This window comes from Suncus etruscus, chromosome 3 (genome assembly GCF_024139225.1).
Source record: "Suncus etruscus isolate mSunEtr1 chromosome 3, mSunEtr1.pri.cur, whole genome shotgun sequence".
Taxonomy (NCBI): Eukaryota; Metazoa; Chordata; class Mammalia; order Eulipotyphla; family Soricidae; genus Suncus; species Suncus etruscus.
In genome coordinates this window covers 57,651,153-57,668,230 of record NC_064850.1, presented here as the reverse complement: position 1 = coordinate 57,668,230, position 17,078 = coordinate 57,651,153, and the positions used below count along the sequence as shown (strand labels likewise).

Sequence of the window (17,078 nt, the reverse complement as noted above, 5' to 3'; positions counted from 1 at the left end):
CTCCAAAATATATGGGGATGAATAGTATACTCAGTATCACAAGCCAATCCAGCAAACTATTCACTTACAATTAAAAGCACTCGACCTCCCCTACCAATCAAGAATTAAATGGTTGCCAGAAAGAAAACGGCATCATCTGACAAAGCAAAAACATAGCTGGAGACAGTAGAGGCTCAGTCCAAGGCTCATTGTGCTTTGCAAGCAGCTGTTCTGGATTCCATCCCCAAGCACAGAACCAGAAAGTCCAAAGCACCACCAGATGTGACCCAAATCCATCCCTAAAAGGGGATGGTCAGAGACAGTAGAGAATTAAGGTGCTTGCTGGTCAATCTTCAACCTTACAGTAGTCTCCCAAATATTTCCAGTAGTATTCCTGAGTACAGAGCTAGGAGTAGGGCCTGAATACAACTAGGTGTGAAACCAAAAAGAAAACATTTAAAAATTGGCAATTTACAAGAAAATTTGTAGATGTCTGTTGTTAAGCATCAAAAGATCACATGATCAATGAGTGACTCTGGGGCCAGAGACACAGTACAGGAGCTAAGGTACTTGCCTTGCATGCAGCACCATATACAGTCCCTGTCCCATCAGGAGTGATCCCTGAGCACAAAGCCAGAAGTAAGAACCCTTGAGCAATTCAAGTGTGCCTTAGAGTATCTTAGAGTATGGGGAAAATCTGAGAAAGTTTGACATAGTAACAGAATCAAGAACACTATTCAGAAAGTATAATCAGACAATAGTTAGACAGACCCCCATCATCAAAGGTCAATGTACAAGTAGACTTGTATATTCAAATTCCATTTTCAGATACAATACCGAAACACCTTGTTTTGTACTGCAGAAATTCTTACCTGATCTGTTCAGTCTGCACAATTCCTTCTTTGTGACCCTCCAAGCGAGCAGCCAATCGCTCTTTATCGAGGCGCACACACTCTTCATCCTGAAAATCATCATCGGTTAGTAAAAAATTTTCTTCAATTTTTAGAGCCAAAGTGAAAAATACTGCGCATAACTTCCTCGTTGAAGTTTCTACCTATTCTATAAATAGTTCCAGACAACACTGGCCTTTTAAAGTCAATTGTGAATTCTTTTAGTTATGTAAAGGCAGCAATAATTTGTTTGATCAAATAAAATTAGAACAAATTAAAGCATACCCCAAAACTTAAGTAACTTTTTTTCTATGATTAAGTATTCTTTTCCATAATATATGTTACTTTTATTCTGGTAGGTAGCAGACCAAAAATATATTCTTCTAGTCAGTAAATAAACATTAAGATAAAAGTCATCTCAGTCCAAAAATTTCACTTTGGAGTTAAGATTTTTTTTTTCCTTTTGTATCTCAGGTCCTGAACAGCACAGTAAGAAAAACAAGTGACATAAAAAAAAAAAAAAAAATTAAAACGATAAAAAAAATAGAAATACAAGTGAAGGCTGGTGTGATGGCAGTGGTTTATCAGAACTTACTAACGTTAGTATCACAATAGTATAACCCCCCACTGCTCAATTTGACTGGCTTAAAAAAAAGTACAAGTGAAACTGCAACCATTTTCAAAGTAGATAAACATCAAAACAGGAATTTCAAGTAAAATTCAGTTTCAGTAATATCTGATTACTTAAAAACAAAACTTTAATGAACGATTTAATTCAATATCCATATTCAACAACTGAGAAAACAGGATTACAGAGTCCATGGCTAGTAGAATATGAAATTATATAAAAGACGGCAATAGCACAGTGGTAGGGCATTTGCCTTGCATGAGGCCAACCTGGGACAGACTTGGGTTCAATTCCCATCATCCCATATGGTCGGTCCTCCAAGCTTGCCAGAAGTAACCCCTGAGCACCACCGGGTGTGACCCAAAAACCAAAAGATAAGAAATAAAGAATAAAAATATCCTAATATATACTCTTTGGATGAATAGTTAAAAAATGTACTAAATTTATGCCATTCATAGTAAAGATATGACATATTATTACATAAGTAGCTTAAGAAGTACAACAGATTCTAAAGACATCTGCGGCATAGATTATTTGTTTTGTTTTTGGGCCATACCTGGCGGTGCTCAGGGGTTACTCCCTGGCTCTACACTCAAGAATCACTTCTGGTGGGCTCAGAGGACCATATAGAATGCCAGTAACTGAACCCGGGTTGGCTACGTGCAAGCAAGTGCACTATCCGCTGTGCTATTATTCTGGCCCCTGAAGCATAGATTTTAAGCAGCAAACATCCGTGCACTGAAGATTCTTTCTCCTATCAGTCCCTAGCAGATCCTCAATAACACATTTTAAAATTACAAATGCTGGGGGCCGGAGAGATTGCATGGAGGTGGGGCATTTGCCTTGCATGCAGGACGGTGGTTCAAATTCCAGCATCCCATATGGTCCCCTGAGCCTGCCAGGAGCGATTCTGAGCATAGAGCCAGGAGTAACCCCTGAGCGCTGCTGGATGTGACCCAAAAAACAAACAAACAAAAAAATTACAAATGCTGGATTCCAAAGTGTTAACACAGAGGTAGGGTGTTTGCCTTGCACACGGCTCACCTGGAACAAACCCCAGTTCGTTCCAGGCATCCCATATGCTCCCCTGATCCTGCCAGGAGTAATTTTTGAGCAAAGAGCCAGAAATAACCCCTGAGCACAGCCAGGTATGGCTCTTAAACAAACAAACAAAAAGGCAAATGCTCTGTAATTTCAAAATCATAATCATTCAACTTACTAGAATACTAGAAAAACTAGCACTCCTAAGGCTTTCAATAATTCCAAATAACCAGAAGTCCAAGTTTCAGGTTTGTCCAAGTTTCAGGTTTTCCTTAATTCATTTTGTATGATTTCTTTTAACCAAAGAATTGGGAAGACTTTCCATTTTATTTTAAAGCAATCCACACCCAGTAGTAGAAAAGCCAGCAGGCAAACTCCCTAGGCTCTCATACATTTTTTTTTTTTTTTTGGTTGGTTGCTTGTTTTGGTTTTGGGCCACACCAGTGATGCTCAGGGGTTTCTCTTGGCTATGCACTCAGATATCGCTCCTGGCTTGGGGGACCATATGGGACACCAAGAATCCAACTGAGATCCGTCCTGGATTAGCCGCATGCAAGTCATGGGCCCTACCGCTGCACTGTCACTCTGGCCCCTCTCATACAGTTTTCATGAACTCAGCAGCTAGTCAAGTACACTTGCTTAGCCTGTGGTCGGAAAGAACATGATTAGTCCTACTGACCTAAGTGTGAGAGTTATATGATTAATGTTAGTGATGAGACCATCACCTAGCATAAACTTCACAGAGACTTCACACTTCACTCATTATTGTGTTATATTATGCTATTCACAGATAAAAATACATAATTTTTAGAGTCAAGCAAACAGACTCTAGTGCTAAAAGCACCAATATTGTATGACAGAGCCCCAGACTGCATTACCTGCACACATGATACTCAAGTAACGCTGGGTGTAGACCCAGAGCATAGTCAGGTATGGTCCAAGGGGAAAATAACTATTTTAGCATCCAATTGTATAACAGATTTATTCTAATGTCTTGACTTAATAAACCAACCATGTCCCTTTAACAGTTAGCTTTACTTTTCTTTGTTTAGATGTGACATTTAAGTAGTGCTTAAGGGACCATGTGGCACAAGGGGTTCAAGTTTAGGGCTCCAGCATGCAAACCATGCACCCCAGCTCTCAGCTCTATCTCCTCAGTTCCAACAGTTATCTTTCCTTTGGGGGAAGGGGGTTTATGGTGGTGTTTTTTAGCTTTTGGGCCACACCCAGAGGTTCTCCTGGCTCTGTCCTTAGTGATCACTCCTGGAGGGATTGGGACACTTGGCCAGGGATAGAATCTATATTAGCAATGTGTGTGAGGCTATCACTGTGCTATCATTCTGGCCCTGTACTAAATGTTCTTAAATTACTATTGAAACAAATTACTATTTTTGCTCCTACAACCAGATCTCCCCACAAAATCTCACAGGAATAACACATACAAGGAATTCTTATTTCTACGCTATCCCATCTCAACAGGTATCAGTAGGTATCATTTTAAAATTCCATTACCTCAATTCGTGGTTTTTTTGCTTCTGCTAAAACTTCGTCTGCAGCTCGTTTGACTATAAGAAGAAAAATTAAGTAAATTATAGTAATGTTTGCAAACAAGTTTGTGAAACCAAATACAAGACAGACAACTACACATACCTTGAGTGGATCTTTGAAGACCTATTTCTAGAGGCGCACTTCTGTCTATACTTGCCGATGTTGCTGAGAATTTAAATGAGAAAATTAGTATTTGAGCAGTGAACACAATTAATAAAATACATATTAAATGTTCAATATTTGATAGATTTTTGAATGTTCTATAGTGGTTTCCTTAAGTGAAAAAAATTCAAAGCAGCTTTATGTAAGCTTTTATGATTTTATGATCAAAGATGAACCTGTTTATATTAGAAAATCTGTAAGAATGAATTGTTTAACTTCATTCCCACACTCTTCACTTGGTGCAATGCCCAGGGCTCATACACATCTGGTTGGATGCGTCAATACTTGAGTACTGGGGCTTACTGAGGGTAAATAACACTCTTGTCATTCTGGTGCTCACACACATTCTGATTGTACTTACAGCAAGAGATTTTACAACCCTTTTTATTTTTTGCAGTGTTGGGAATGAATAGCAGGGCTTCACACATTGGGCATTCTATCTACTACTGAGCTACATCCCAGCACCTTTAAGTTATTTTTAAATTAAATCATCTCATTCCTGAGTTGCACAAAATAATGTCATTTACAAAGGATAATAATACCTATCCCCATCCACCTATTTCTACCTCTCTACTTAATTACAGTCTCACCTAACAACTTTCTTGAATTCTCTGTAGAAATAATGAGTTTAAAATTATGATTTTATGGGGGCCGGAGAGATAGCATGGAGGTAAGGCGTTTGCCTTTCATGCAGGAGGTCATCGGTTCGAATCCCGGCGTCCCATATGGTCCCCCATGCCTGCCAGGAGCAATTTCTGAGCCTGGAGCCAGGAATAACCCCTGAGTACTGCCGGGTGTGACCCAAAAACCAAAAAAAAAAAAAAAAAAAAAATTATGATTTTATGATTTTAAGCCTACCCCACTTTATCTGAAAACAAAAAAGAACATTCTAAAATGTGCTTGTGATTCTGGAACACATCAAGTGGAGCTCAGAAGTCCCTGCTTAGGTACAGAAGTCAGCTGAGGACCTCCAGCACATAGCATGAACTCTGTCCTGCACAACCATGCCCCATGGTCACGTTTTTAAACTATATCCAATAATCTTCCCATATAAATCCCATGGCAAGATAACTTCTCTGAGGAAACATTTGAATTTGAGCAACCATCCAAATGAGATATAAACTACTGAGTTTACAATATAACTAGTGAGTATACAATATGGAGAATTCTTAAATTAGCTGTGGGGGAAGAGAGGCACAGAGATAGTACAAGGTCTTGCATGTAGCACACCCTGATTCAATGTCTGGCACTGTATGGTCCCTAGAATACAGGTAATACACAGGTAGGTGAAGCCACAAAAGTCCTCAACACCACCTAGGAACTGCATCATTACTGACTTAATTCCTCAAGCCCTCACATGACCACTGGCCTTAATTGAGGGAGAATAGCCAGGAAGGGTCCCCAGGCCTCCTGTGAACCACTTGGGAGGCAAAAATAAAATCAGTAAAACTGGACTTTCACTATTACATAAGAGGGAGAAGACAGTAAAAGACAAGGTGGAAGATCCTGACATTAACAAGATTGCATAAGTAAGTCAGGCAAAAGAGGGGAGACTGATTCTAAGAGTAATAGCAAATCACAGACATCAAAGTATGTGTGCCCAAGTCACATGTACTGGTCCTGTGAAAACCAGATTGAGCTTGCATTAGAGATCAGAATGAGAACTTATGAGGTGCCCCTAGGATCCAAAGAGAAAGGATGGTACTGGCTAGGAAGAAGAAGGTGGGACTGGAAAGCGTAAAACAGTCTTGAGGTTTTTCAACTAAGCATAACTTAGGTGAAATGTTTCCTGCTGATGGAATACTGAACAGACTTACTACTTTTTGTTTTGCTGGAGGAGAGCATTCTATTTTGTAAATGTGAAGTATTTGATTTTTAAATATCAAAGGAAAGACACAACAGAAAGTAATAAACCTGACACCCAGGTTACTAATGGAGATAAAAAAAGTGGGCAAAACAAAAGAAGGTGGACACTGAGTACAAAGAAACAAATGTTCGGTGCTCCAAGTGCTGAGAAAAGAGGCCTTCCAAAAGTCAGAAGTCAACGCTATCAGATGACACTGCAAGGCCAAGTAAGGTAAAGTGATGACAAGAAAACAATTTTAATAGTGCAATAAGAAAGAAAGCCATAAAATCATAAAATCATAAGAAAGTTAGAATAGATCCAAGTGAAACAGTAAAGAAGGAGAATGGATTGGAGCGAGTGCTCAACAGATTTGCTCAGGCTTTGCACATAGGAGGCCCTGGCTTGCTCCCCAGCACTGAACTGTCCCAAGCATCATCACGAAGGACAGCCCACGCATGCAGCCCTCCCTACCAAAAAAAGAGCAAGATGATATCACACCACCTTTACTAAGAATGCCGTATAAAAGACAAACCAGTAGACAGCAGAAACGTGGAGTCCAAAACATTTTGAAAACATAAGATCTTAACATATGTAACCAAAAGGACTGATACAGAAGAAGACAGATGATAGAGAAAGCTGCAACCATTCACAAAGGCAAGTCTCTGGGAAGGTACAAGGAGCACCTAGAAGCAAGGAAGAAGATACCTGTCTCTAAGTAGAAAGCAAGGCAGACACAGGTACATGGCTGCATTTTAAATGGTGGCTACAAACTCTCTTCCCACCACTTATGTCACAGGGGGCAAAGAAACAGTGACAAGATTGAAAGAGATTTAGAAAGACTACTTGGGCAGGAGCAATAGCACAGTGGATAGGGCGTTTGCCTTGCATGTGACCAACCCGGAACAGACCCCAGTATTCCATATCGTCCCTTGAGCCTGCCAAGAGCAATTTCTGAGTGAAGACCCAAGAGTAACAGTAACCTAAGTGCCACTGGGTATGGCCACAGAACAAAACAAAACAAAATGACTATTCACAGGGGCTGAACAAAACAGGTCCAGCAAAGCATTGCTTTGCAAGTGGCTGACATGGGTTCAATCCCTGGTACCTCATCCGATCCCCATTGCACCAGAAGCAATTCATGAACATAAAGTTAGGAATAACCCCAGAGCACTGCCATGTGTGGGCCCCTCAAAAAAATAAAACAAAACATGTATCACATGTGTCAGGAAACAATAAGTGAATAAACTTTGAACTGACCACAAAACTGACTCTGTAAAGGGTGGAGGTGAGAAATGAGACAGTCCCAGCATCAGTGGCAAGGGATGACAGCACTGAGAGTGAGAGTGGTACAGCAGATGACACTGGATGAATACAGACATCACTGCAAACCATGGAGAGGAGGGCTCAAAATCCAATGATGGTTACTCACATGCTTCACCATTGAGATAGCCAAGGAGATCTTTTCTGTCAGGTCTTCTAACCACAGGTATATTTTCAGTCTAAAAATCAAGAAATATAAAATAAATACAGCATTAAAAACAATCACAAGAAATTGATACGGATAAAAATCATGTGCCTGAATTTTACTGACCTGATAACAGAGTATTTCTAGAAAACAACCAGGCTAAAAAAAGCTAAGAAAATTATTCAAATTCTTAAGCATATTAGCTTTTGATGACATTTTTTCTTGAAATTCTAGTAATGTATACAAACACTAGAAATGAATCAAACATCCTACCCCTCTCTTGTCTAACCCCTAGCACATCTACTCCCAACTTAATTTCACAATACTGGTTTGCATATTTCAGGCAAATAATAAGCCCTACTGCTTACTCATTTTATGCAATAATTTTAAAGTGTTTACTCACATACGAATCTGACTTGAAAATATTGAACTCTCCCAAATAAATATTGATACTTAAAAATGTGTTGTCTAGTAGCAGTTTTCCTTCCACACTACACATTTTTCTTTTCTGCAAGTGCATTAAATCAGCAAGTGGGGGATGAGGTGTTTAAAGCTTAATTGTAGAAAATACATCCATATGTTAATAGATAATTTTCCTTTAATCTCTGACAGTAATAAATTTTAAAAAGATGACTAAAAAGAAATAAATGCTTTGAAATGTTAACTTCTGCTTATAATGATGAATATGAAATCCACAGGGGTTTGTTTTGTTTTCAAAATTAGCCCTGGGATCTGAAAGTTGGCTCTGTATCTTAAAGCCAAATGCAGGACCAAAAGTTAAAGCCATTCTGACAGCTCTAAACTTTCTGGTTCCAGCATACTGGCAGCTCTGCTGCTGGAATCCCTACTTAGAAAGGGTATTGAAAATAGCTCAGCACTGAGCCTAAAAAGCAGCAAGGATAAGTATAGGGCCCTGAGCTCCATCCCTGAGCGCCCCGTCAACACCACTGTCTGCAATGAGGGACAAACATTCTCCAAGGAACACTAGTACAATAGAAAGATTCGCTATTAAATTGTTTTGAATCTGACTCCATACACTTCATCACTTGATCACTAGTGAATTATGTACACACCTTATAGCTAAATGAAAAAAGTATATCTCACAATAAAACAGGAGCACGGAGTCATAAAAACTTACTTGAAAAATGACCTTATGCATACTCGTAAGAGCAATTAATGCCAAGAAAGAGACAAAAAGGTTGACTGATAAAAATTTCAAATTGTTTTTTTTAGTCGAACAGTTAAAAATAGTAATAATTTAAATTTTAGGAGGCCAAAGGTCTTAGCATCCACAGTAATATTATTTTTTCTAGCCAAGCAGTAAGTAACATGCTGCAAGCATCCCCAAACATAAAGTGTCTATATCTAAACCCAGCACCACAATTATCATTATTACTGCCCCCAAAGAAGGCAACATATATGTACTATGATTTCACGACCCTCTAATAACTTGGGAGACCAGAAAAGAGTAGAACGTCTTTATGACTCTTGTTTAACTGGTGAGATGGTCCGACTCTGAGTAGAAGACTGACATACACAGGAACAGGAAGCAGATTCTTTAACATCAGAGCCCAGAACAATAGCAGTAGGCAGTAGTATTAAGTTAGCACTGTCAAGTGTGTAGGGCTGTGATTTAAGGTGTATCTTGACTATAAATACAGCCATAGATGATCTGTTAAGTGTGCCTGCTCAGAGAAACTGGAATTCTTTAAATAATAGCTTTATATATTCTTTTTTTTGTTTTTGGGCCACACCCGGCGATGCTCAGGGGTTACTCCTGGCTGTCTGCTCAGAAATAGCTCCTGGCAGGCATGGGGATGGGACACCAGGATTCGAACCAACCACCTATGGTCCTGGATCAGCTGCTTGCAAGGCAAACGCCGCTGTGCTATCTCTCTGGGCCCAGCTTTATATATTCTTATGGTAGCAAAGAAAATACGCCTCCACTATAGGCATTCAAGCATACCAACTTTAATTTTTTTTTCGAAGTGACATGATTCACCTGTAGCTTAGAAATGTCTCAAATTGTCCCAAGACTCAAAATAAACTACATTATAACTTTATGGGAGAGAAAGTTTTGAGGGGACAGAGCTTGTCAGATTTAAGGATGCATGTGCCCAGCACTAGTTCTATTCCCAGCACAAGGTCTCTCAAGCATCATCAGCATTTTAGAAGAACCTGTCATTCTGTCATCAATGAGTTCAGCAACACTACATCCTGACGCCCAGAAATATCCTGAGCACAACTAGGGAAAGCTCCCCAGCCCCCACATATAAGCAGACCCCATGCTATCCTCACTTGGGTGTTTGGGATCTAGGCCCACAACAAGAATACAGGGGTGACTCCCTATCAATGCTAGGGGTTCCTCTCAGCATGTCTGAGGACCTAGAGGGTGTTGGGGATCAAACCCAGACCCCTGTATGCACAGCTTTATCCAGTCCACTAAAGCTGCCTCCTACACCCCTTCACCCATCAATTTTTAAATCTCTAACATTGGAGGGCATAACTCAATACAGGGAAGACCTGAATTTTATCCTACAGAGCCCGGTTCCATGGAGTTCTGCTAGAAGGCCAGAGAAACAGTACAACAGGCAAGGCCATTGTTGGACATGTGGCCAATCCATACTCCATCTCCAGCATCCCATGTGGTCCTCCAAGCACCACCAGGAATAATTCCTGAAAACAGTGTAGAGGTTCAATCCCCCTTATGGTCCCCCAAGTCAAGAGAGATTTCTGAGTGCATAGCCAGGAGTAATCCCTGAGTGTAACACCGCCAAGTTACACCCTGTGCATCACCAATGATAACCCAAAAATCCACATTATTCCCCCCGCCCCAAAATAAATACTTCTTCAATGTGTATTTGACACTAAATGTCTTTTCTGGAAAGCAGTGTTCAAACAATGATATCCAGATTAAAAGCAAATTAGACCTATAAATAAAATACCTTTGAATTTACTGCATTGCTTAAAATTAATTCAAGATGCTAATTTTGATTATTTCTGATATAAAAAAACTTTTGAGGGACTGGAAAGAGATATTAGGTAGAGTGTTTGCCTTGCACACAGCAGACCCAACTTCGACTCCCAGCACCCTTTATGGTACTCCCCAAACCCCATGAGGAGATGTCTCCAAGTGTAGAGACAGGAGCAATCTTTGAGCACTGCCTGGCATGGCCTAAAAACAACCAAAACAAAACAAAAAAACCCAACCCTTTTCTTGATTAAGAGTTCTAAACAGGGGCCGGAGAGATAGCATAGAGGTAAAGCGATTGCCTTGCATGCAAAAGGAAGGTGGTTCGAATCCCGACGTCCCAGGTGGTCCCCCAAGCCTGCCTGGGGCGATATCTGAGCATAGAGCCAGGAGTAGCCCCTAAGCGCTGCCGCTGCCGGGTGGGACCCGAAAAAAAAAAAAAAAAAAACCTAAGAAACAAAAAGAGTTCTAAATAACAGGGTCTTTCACAAACTAATACATATTTTAATAGTCCTACAGAATTCTAAAACTTTTGTTGTCAATATTCTCCATCCTTTGCACAAAACCATCATAAAATTGGCATAAATACTGGCATTTCAAGGGGCTTACTTCCAAAGGTTTACCTCTCATTCTTTAGACTTGCAACTCCATGAGAAAAATTATGTGTGCCAAATGACACAGCCACTAGAATGTAAAAGTTTGAAAATTGAGTTCTACTTACAGCCGCACGTCGGACATACACAGGATGAGAAAGGTGCACATTATTAAGCAGAAATAAAATAGAATCCAGTGTGTAGTATTCTCTAGGCTGGCCTTCCTTTCCAGTTCTGAAAAATAAATTAAAGAAAGATTTTTACTGATAATTTAATTCTCTGGACCTATGTCAATAGTCACTTTACTATCCAACAATGAATTTAACATAGCTCAAAAGAATTACACAAAAAGCACACATACTCCTAAATGGAACAATCACTGGGCAAAGGAGAAAGGGAGCACAAGAGCAGAAAATAACCGAGGATCACTTCAGGATAACAAGGCATCCCAGTGCTTACTTGTAAGGCTACCCTTCAAATATTTCTCAAGACCTCTTTCAATCAAGAAACTGATATATAATTTCAGGGATATAGATTATAAAATGGGCATACAAATCAATTATTTTCTGATCATAATACATTCATTTTCAAAAGTTATGTGGTGGAGGTAGGTACCATACCCAAAAATGCTCAGGTGTTGCTCCTGGTCTGTGCTAGGGGACCGGATGGTATTGGGGATCTGGAGACCAAACTCAACACTGAGGTCACTGAATTCACTATCTTTGGCCCTAGAAAGCTTTACAAAATCTTGACAACTTTCTTTTTCATTAGAAATTAGGCACTCGGGGCCGGAGAGATAGCATGGAGGTAAGGCGTTTGCCTTTCATGCAGGAGGTCATCGGTTCGAATCCCAGCGCCCCATAAGGTCCCCCGTGCCTGCCAGGAGCAATTTCTGAGCCTGGAGCCAGGAATAACCCCTGAGCGCTGCCGGGTGTGACCCAAAAACCACCAAAAAAAAAAAAAAAAAAAAGAAATTAGGCACTCATGGGACTGTAACAATATTAAAGTGAGTGGGGTGCTTGCCTTGCAGGCAGCCAACCAAGACTTTATCTAGTTTTATCTATCCCGGAGATTCAATAGGGTTCCCTTGAGCACCTCCTGGTATAATTCCTCAACTAAGAGTCGGAAGTAATCCCTGAGCCCAGTCCCCTCCCAAAAAGAAAGGAAGAACCCTAATCAGATACAAATTTGGAAAAAACAAAACAAAACAAAACAAAACCATAAAACCATAGGAGTAAAACACTAAGAAGCTCAAGTATTCCTAGTGGCAAATTTTAGAAAAACTTGCCCTATTCCCTTAGAAAAGTGCCCTAAGCAGAATACTACTGAAGAAATACCTTAACAACCTTCTTAGTAGACAGGACAATACATTTCAGAACAGGGTTCTTAAGACAGCACTCAGACTTAGACTTAAGATGTGGACCTAGAATGAATTCCAGGTGTCATACAAACAATGCAGTCTAGGTATGCAAATTCAGTAATGCAAAAAATTGCTAGTCAGAAAAAAAATTTCTAGATTTCTTGTCGAACAAATGTGCCATCTGTCTCCTAGCGATGTCAATGTGACTTCACTTCACCTACTACCCAATCAGCCCAAAACTTTGTTTTGCCTTTGCTGCTAAGTTGCCCAATTATTTCAAAGCATACCAACCATTTACTCAATAAGAAGTTGTTCCATGTCGGCAGCCCCAGCCACAAGTTTCTGAACTGTTCCTAAAATCCCGAGCTAGAATGACTGCTCTTTAGAACTTGAAAGCATGAGTGAAGGATTGCATATTGGACTAGTGTACGCCTGAAACTCGCTCCATCACACTTAACTTTGTAAAAAGGCACTATGACTTAATTTTAAAATAATCACAGAACATTTTTTTACAAAGCTCTACGTGACTTCATCCATTCTGATTAAATCAACCTTAAGGGGGAAAAAAAAGAAATGGATCCTGAGACTATTTCCGATGTCGCCTATTGAACCACACTACAGCAAATTGTGCATTAAAAAAAAAAAAAAAGTGGGAGAGAGAATCCGAAGAGAGAGAGAATCCAAAGAGGGTCTGTGAACACTCCGGAAAGAACCTCAGCAACACTCCCTAATAACGAATCAAATTAGAAAACCCCCTTCTCCAGGCCAAAAGAAAGAACAAAACTCGGCTACCCACCCCAACCCATCCGCACAGTCTTTGAATCAACTTTCATCCTAAGGACCCCCAAGCGAAGCAGCAGCAGCTCCAGCTCATTCGAACCAACCACGGCCAGAACGCCAAGTTCCTCCAGGAGGCCGGAGGAGGTGGGAAGGAGCCAAAGAGAAAAGGATGAAGAAGAGAGACTCCGGGCGGACGGATGGCAGACGGTCACCATCAAAAACACCCCCAACAACTCTTATTCCCCGGAGGGGAAAAACACCGTCCCGGGGATGGGAGGGGGGTCCCCACCTCGTGCAACTCCTGCAGGTCACCGCCTGGTCCCGCATAGACAGACACACACACACACACACACACACACACCACGGGAGGATGCCTGCCCCCCGGGGGGGGTCCCCGATTCAGTCAGCGCCCCCCAAATCCCCCCAGGTGGAGCTGCTTGGGGCTTTCCTTGCAAAAACCCCGACAGACAGACGGATGCACGGACACGAAAACCGAGGGGGGCTGCAGGGCGGCGTGGGCGGCACACAAAGCAAAGCGCAGCAGCGCCGCCGGGGGATCGGGATCGCCGCACGGGACGGGACGGGACGGGAGGGACGCAACGTGTCCTCCCTCCTCCTCCTCCTGCTGCTCCTGCTCCTCCTCCTCGCCCCAAACCTGCAGCTCCCCGGGAAAAAAACTTTGCGCCCAGAGTAGCCCCGGGCCCCTGCACGCACTCGCACACACACTTTGCACGCACACTTTGCACACACACACAGCACTAGGAGCACGACTCACCCCCACACCACATAGTTGGTCTTGACGTTCTTGGGCCACGAGAACTCGCCGAAGATGACCTCGTCCCCCTTGACCACGATCTCCTTCTTCTGGATGTTGTACTGGCGCAGGACGCTCAGCACGTCCGCCATCTTCGCGCCCCTCGCCGCCCGCCCGGCCCGGCCGCCGCCGCCGCCGCCGCCGCCGCAACCCGCCCGCCTCCGGCTTCTTCAGTCGTCGCGTCCCCGGCCGCGTCCACTTCCGCTTCCGCCGCCGCCGCCGCCGCCGCAGCCGTGAGTCCGCCGCCGCCGCCGCCGCCGCCCCCAGGCAGTCGCCCTCGCCCCACGCCAAGCAGCACTACCAGTCGCTTCGCTGCTTCCGAGGACCCCACGCTCCAAGGGGAGGACCCTGCCGCCGGCTGCCCGCCGAGAACGCCTGATTTCTTGGCCGCACGGCAGACGCCAGGGGGAGCTGCCACTTCCGTGAGGGCCAAGGGGCCGCTGTGACTACGCGCCCACCACGTAGCGCGCACGCACGGGCTCGTTGGCGGCAGCGCGCAGGCGCGCGCGATCAGGGCGCACTTCTGCGCATGCTCCGCCCCGGCGGACTGCAGGTGCTGGGCCCCGGGAGCCCTGCTGACCTCGAAGCTCTCCGCTCTCCTGAGATTGCAGCTAGAGACATCGGAACACATATGCACGCGTTTAGACTTTCTCTTCCCATGCTTCGCATGCCGGCCTCAAAAAGATCCTGGTTTTTTTTTTTCTTTTTTGGGACACACCCGTTGACGCTCAGGGGTTACTCCTGGCTATGCGCTCAGAAATCGCTCCTGGCCTGGGGAACCCATATAGAACGCGGGGGATCGAACCCAGGTCCTTCTTGGTCAGCCGCGTGCAAGGCAAACGCCCTACATCTGGGCTGTCACCCCGGCCCCAAGATCCTCTTTCTTGGCCTTGATCTATCCCTTAAAGCCCCTTCAGGTGGTTTGAGGTTGGGAGGAAAGGGTGTCCTGTGAAAATGAGTGTTTTTTTTTTTTTTTGATTACTTTGGTTTTTGTTTTTGTTTTTTGCCTTTATGTAGTGGGAAAGACTGGATCCCTGCATGAAAAGGGATTCAAGGTACTGCTCTCTGAACTTAATAACAGCCAAATCACCTCACAGCATCCACTAACTAGCGATGGGGAAAGGGAGTTTTTGTTTGTTTGGTTGTTAGCTGGTTGTTGTTGGTTTTTTTTTTTTTTTTTGGTTTTTTTTTTTTGGGGGGGGGGCTACACCCAGCCCACAACGCTCAGGGGTTACTCCTGGCTCTGCGCTCATTGCTCCTGGCAGGCCACGGGGGAATATATGGGTTCGAACCAGGGTTTGTCCTGGGTCTGCGCTTGCAGGGCAAATGCCGCACCGCTGAGCTAACGCTCCGGCCCCAGAGAAATGGAATTGTTAATAGGTAAAGATTTCTAGGAAATCACAATATTATATCTAGCCCTCCTATTCCTTTGGTGGTTCCTCCATTGTAGATCTTCTGCCCCTGTTATTGTGGAGGTGCAAACAAGAAATCATCCCATACTACTCAGGGTTAAGTGGCAAATAGGAGATTGGCAGGTGAAAAGGTTATGTTTGGTGTTTACATGTATGTAGAAAAGCCTAGCATAGCTGAGTACTGCTAGGTATAAAGTCTTGGCTAAATAACTTGAGCTTGGGCTGGAGAGCCAGTGCGGGACTTAAGGTGAGGTCCTTGCACAGGCTGAACCGAGTTCAAGCCCTCCTGTACCTCATGCAGTCCTTGAGCTCTAACACCACCAGGAGTGATGAGCACAGAACCAGGAGTAAACCCTGATCACCGCTGGGTGTGGCCTAACAACAAACTCCTTTACTGACCCCTCCAAATGTCCATTTCTGAAGTCAGCCACTTCGTACGAGTTACTAATAATGAGAAAAAAAAAAGAGAGAGAGAGAGAGAGAGAGAGAGAGAATACAGCTTGTACTTGATAGCCTTGCATGCTACTAAACCAAGTCCAATCCCTAGTACCAGCTAACGACCCTACCCCCCCCCACACACACACACAACCCACTATCACCACCAAGAGAGCAGAACCAGGTGTGTGATTTAAAAAAAAGAAAAGAAAAGGAATTGCTAACAATTCTGTTTAAAATCTTCTGGTAGAATTGAGAATGTTACCTTTTCAGTTAGAAATCCTGTGATCTTCATCTTGGAGAATGGCTATTTTGTTGTGTTAGTTTTGTTTGGAGGAGTTACACCCAGCCTAGTTCAAGGCTTAATCCTGGCTCTGTGCTCTGGAATCTGTCCTGGCTGGTTTTTGCAGCAAGTAGGATGAAATCCAGTCTGGCTTATTGATGCATTGGCTTTACTAAATCTGGATTCACAGGGCTATTGTGAAGTTTTCTTTTTTTCTTTTCTTTTTGGTTTTTGGGCCACACCCGGCGGTGCTCAGGGGTTACTCCTGGCTGTCTGCTCAGAAATAGCTCCTGGCAGGCACGGGGGACCATATGGGACACCGGGATTCGAAACCATCACCTTTGGTCCTGGATTGGCTGCTTGCAAGGCAAATGTCGCTGTGCTATCTCTCTGGGCCCTATTGTGAAGTTTTCTAACAAGCAATCAATGCCCCCAAAATAGTTTTGTTGTGGGCTTGTGGAAAAAAAAAGTTTTGTTCTGATTTTTCGAGATGACTAAATCTCATATTTGGGATCACAAAGATCCCTTTTTGTTAGTTTTTCAGGAATACTGCTTGAAGCTTCATGTAATTCAAGAGGCATCAGAAAGCCCTGTTGTTTATAGTGAACATATTTAGGATTGGAAACAACTATTTAAAATATAAAATAAGTGGGTAGTTAATTCATGAGGTAATAATCTCTGGGTCCCAGAAGGGATAAATCTTTAACCAATCAAGGCCAATGACACAATTTAAAAATTGTTTTCACCCAAACAAAGATCATCTCTTGTTTCTTTACATCTCTTTGTTTACACAGAATTCTCAAAAATCAGTTATTAAAATATAGGAAAGGGGCATGCCACTGATGGTCATTTTATCCTTAACATTATTTTC

At 42.8% G+C, this 17,078-nt stretch overlaps 1 protein-coding gene across 1 annotated transcript in view; it reads right to left on the bottom strand.

Moving 5' to 3' along the window:
• CDC73 (cell division cycle 73) overlaps positions 1–14,218 on the bottom strand; it is a 110,792-nt gene extending 96,574 nt beyond the window's left edge. The window contains exons 1-6 of the mRNA XM_049769728.1: positions 14,039–14,218; positions 11,252–11,357; positions 7,524–7,593; positions 4,189–4,251; positions 4,051–4,103; positions 852–940 (exon numbers count right to left, since the gene is read on the bottom strand). Of these exons, the coding sequence (XP_049625685.1) occupies positions 852–940; positions 4,051–4,103; positions 4,189–4,251; positions 7,524–7,593; positions 11,252–11,357; positions 14,039–14,169 (512 nt within the window). The 5' untranslated portion in view covers positions 14,170–14,218. The remainder of the gene's footprint in view (positions 1–851; positions 941–4,050; positions 4,104–4,188; positions 4,252–7,523; positions 7,594–11,251; positions 11,358–14,038) is intronic.
• Between the last annotated feature and the right edge of the window lie 2,860 nt (positions 14,219–17,078).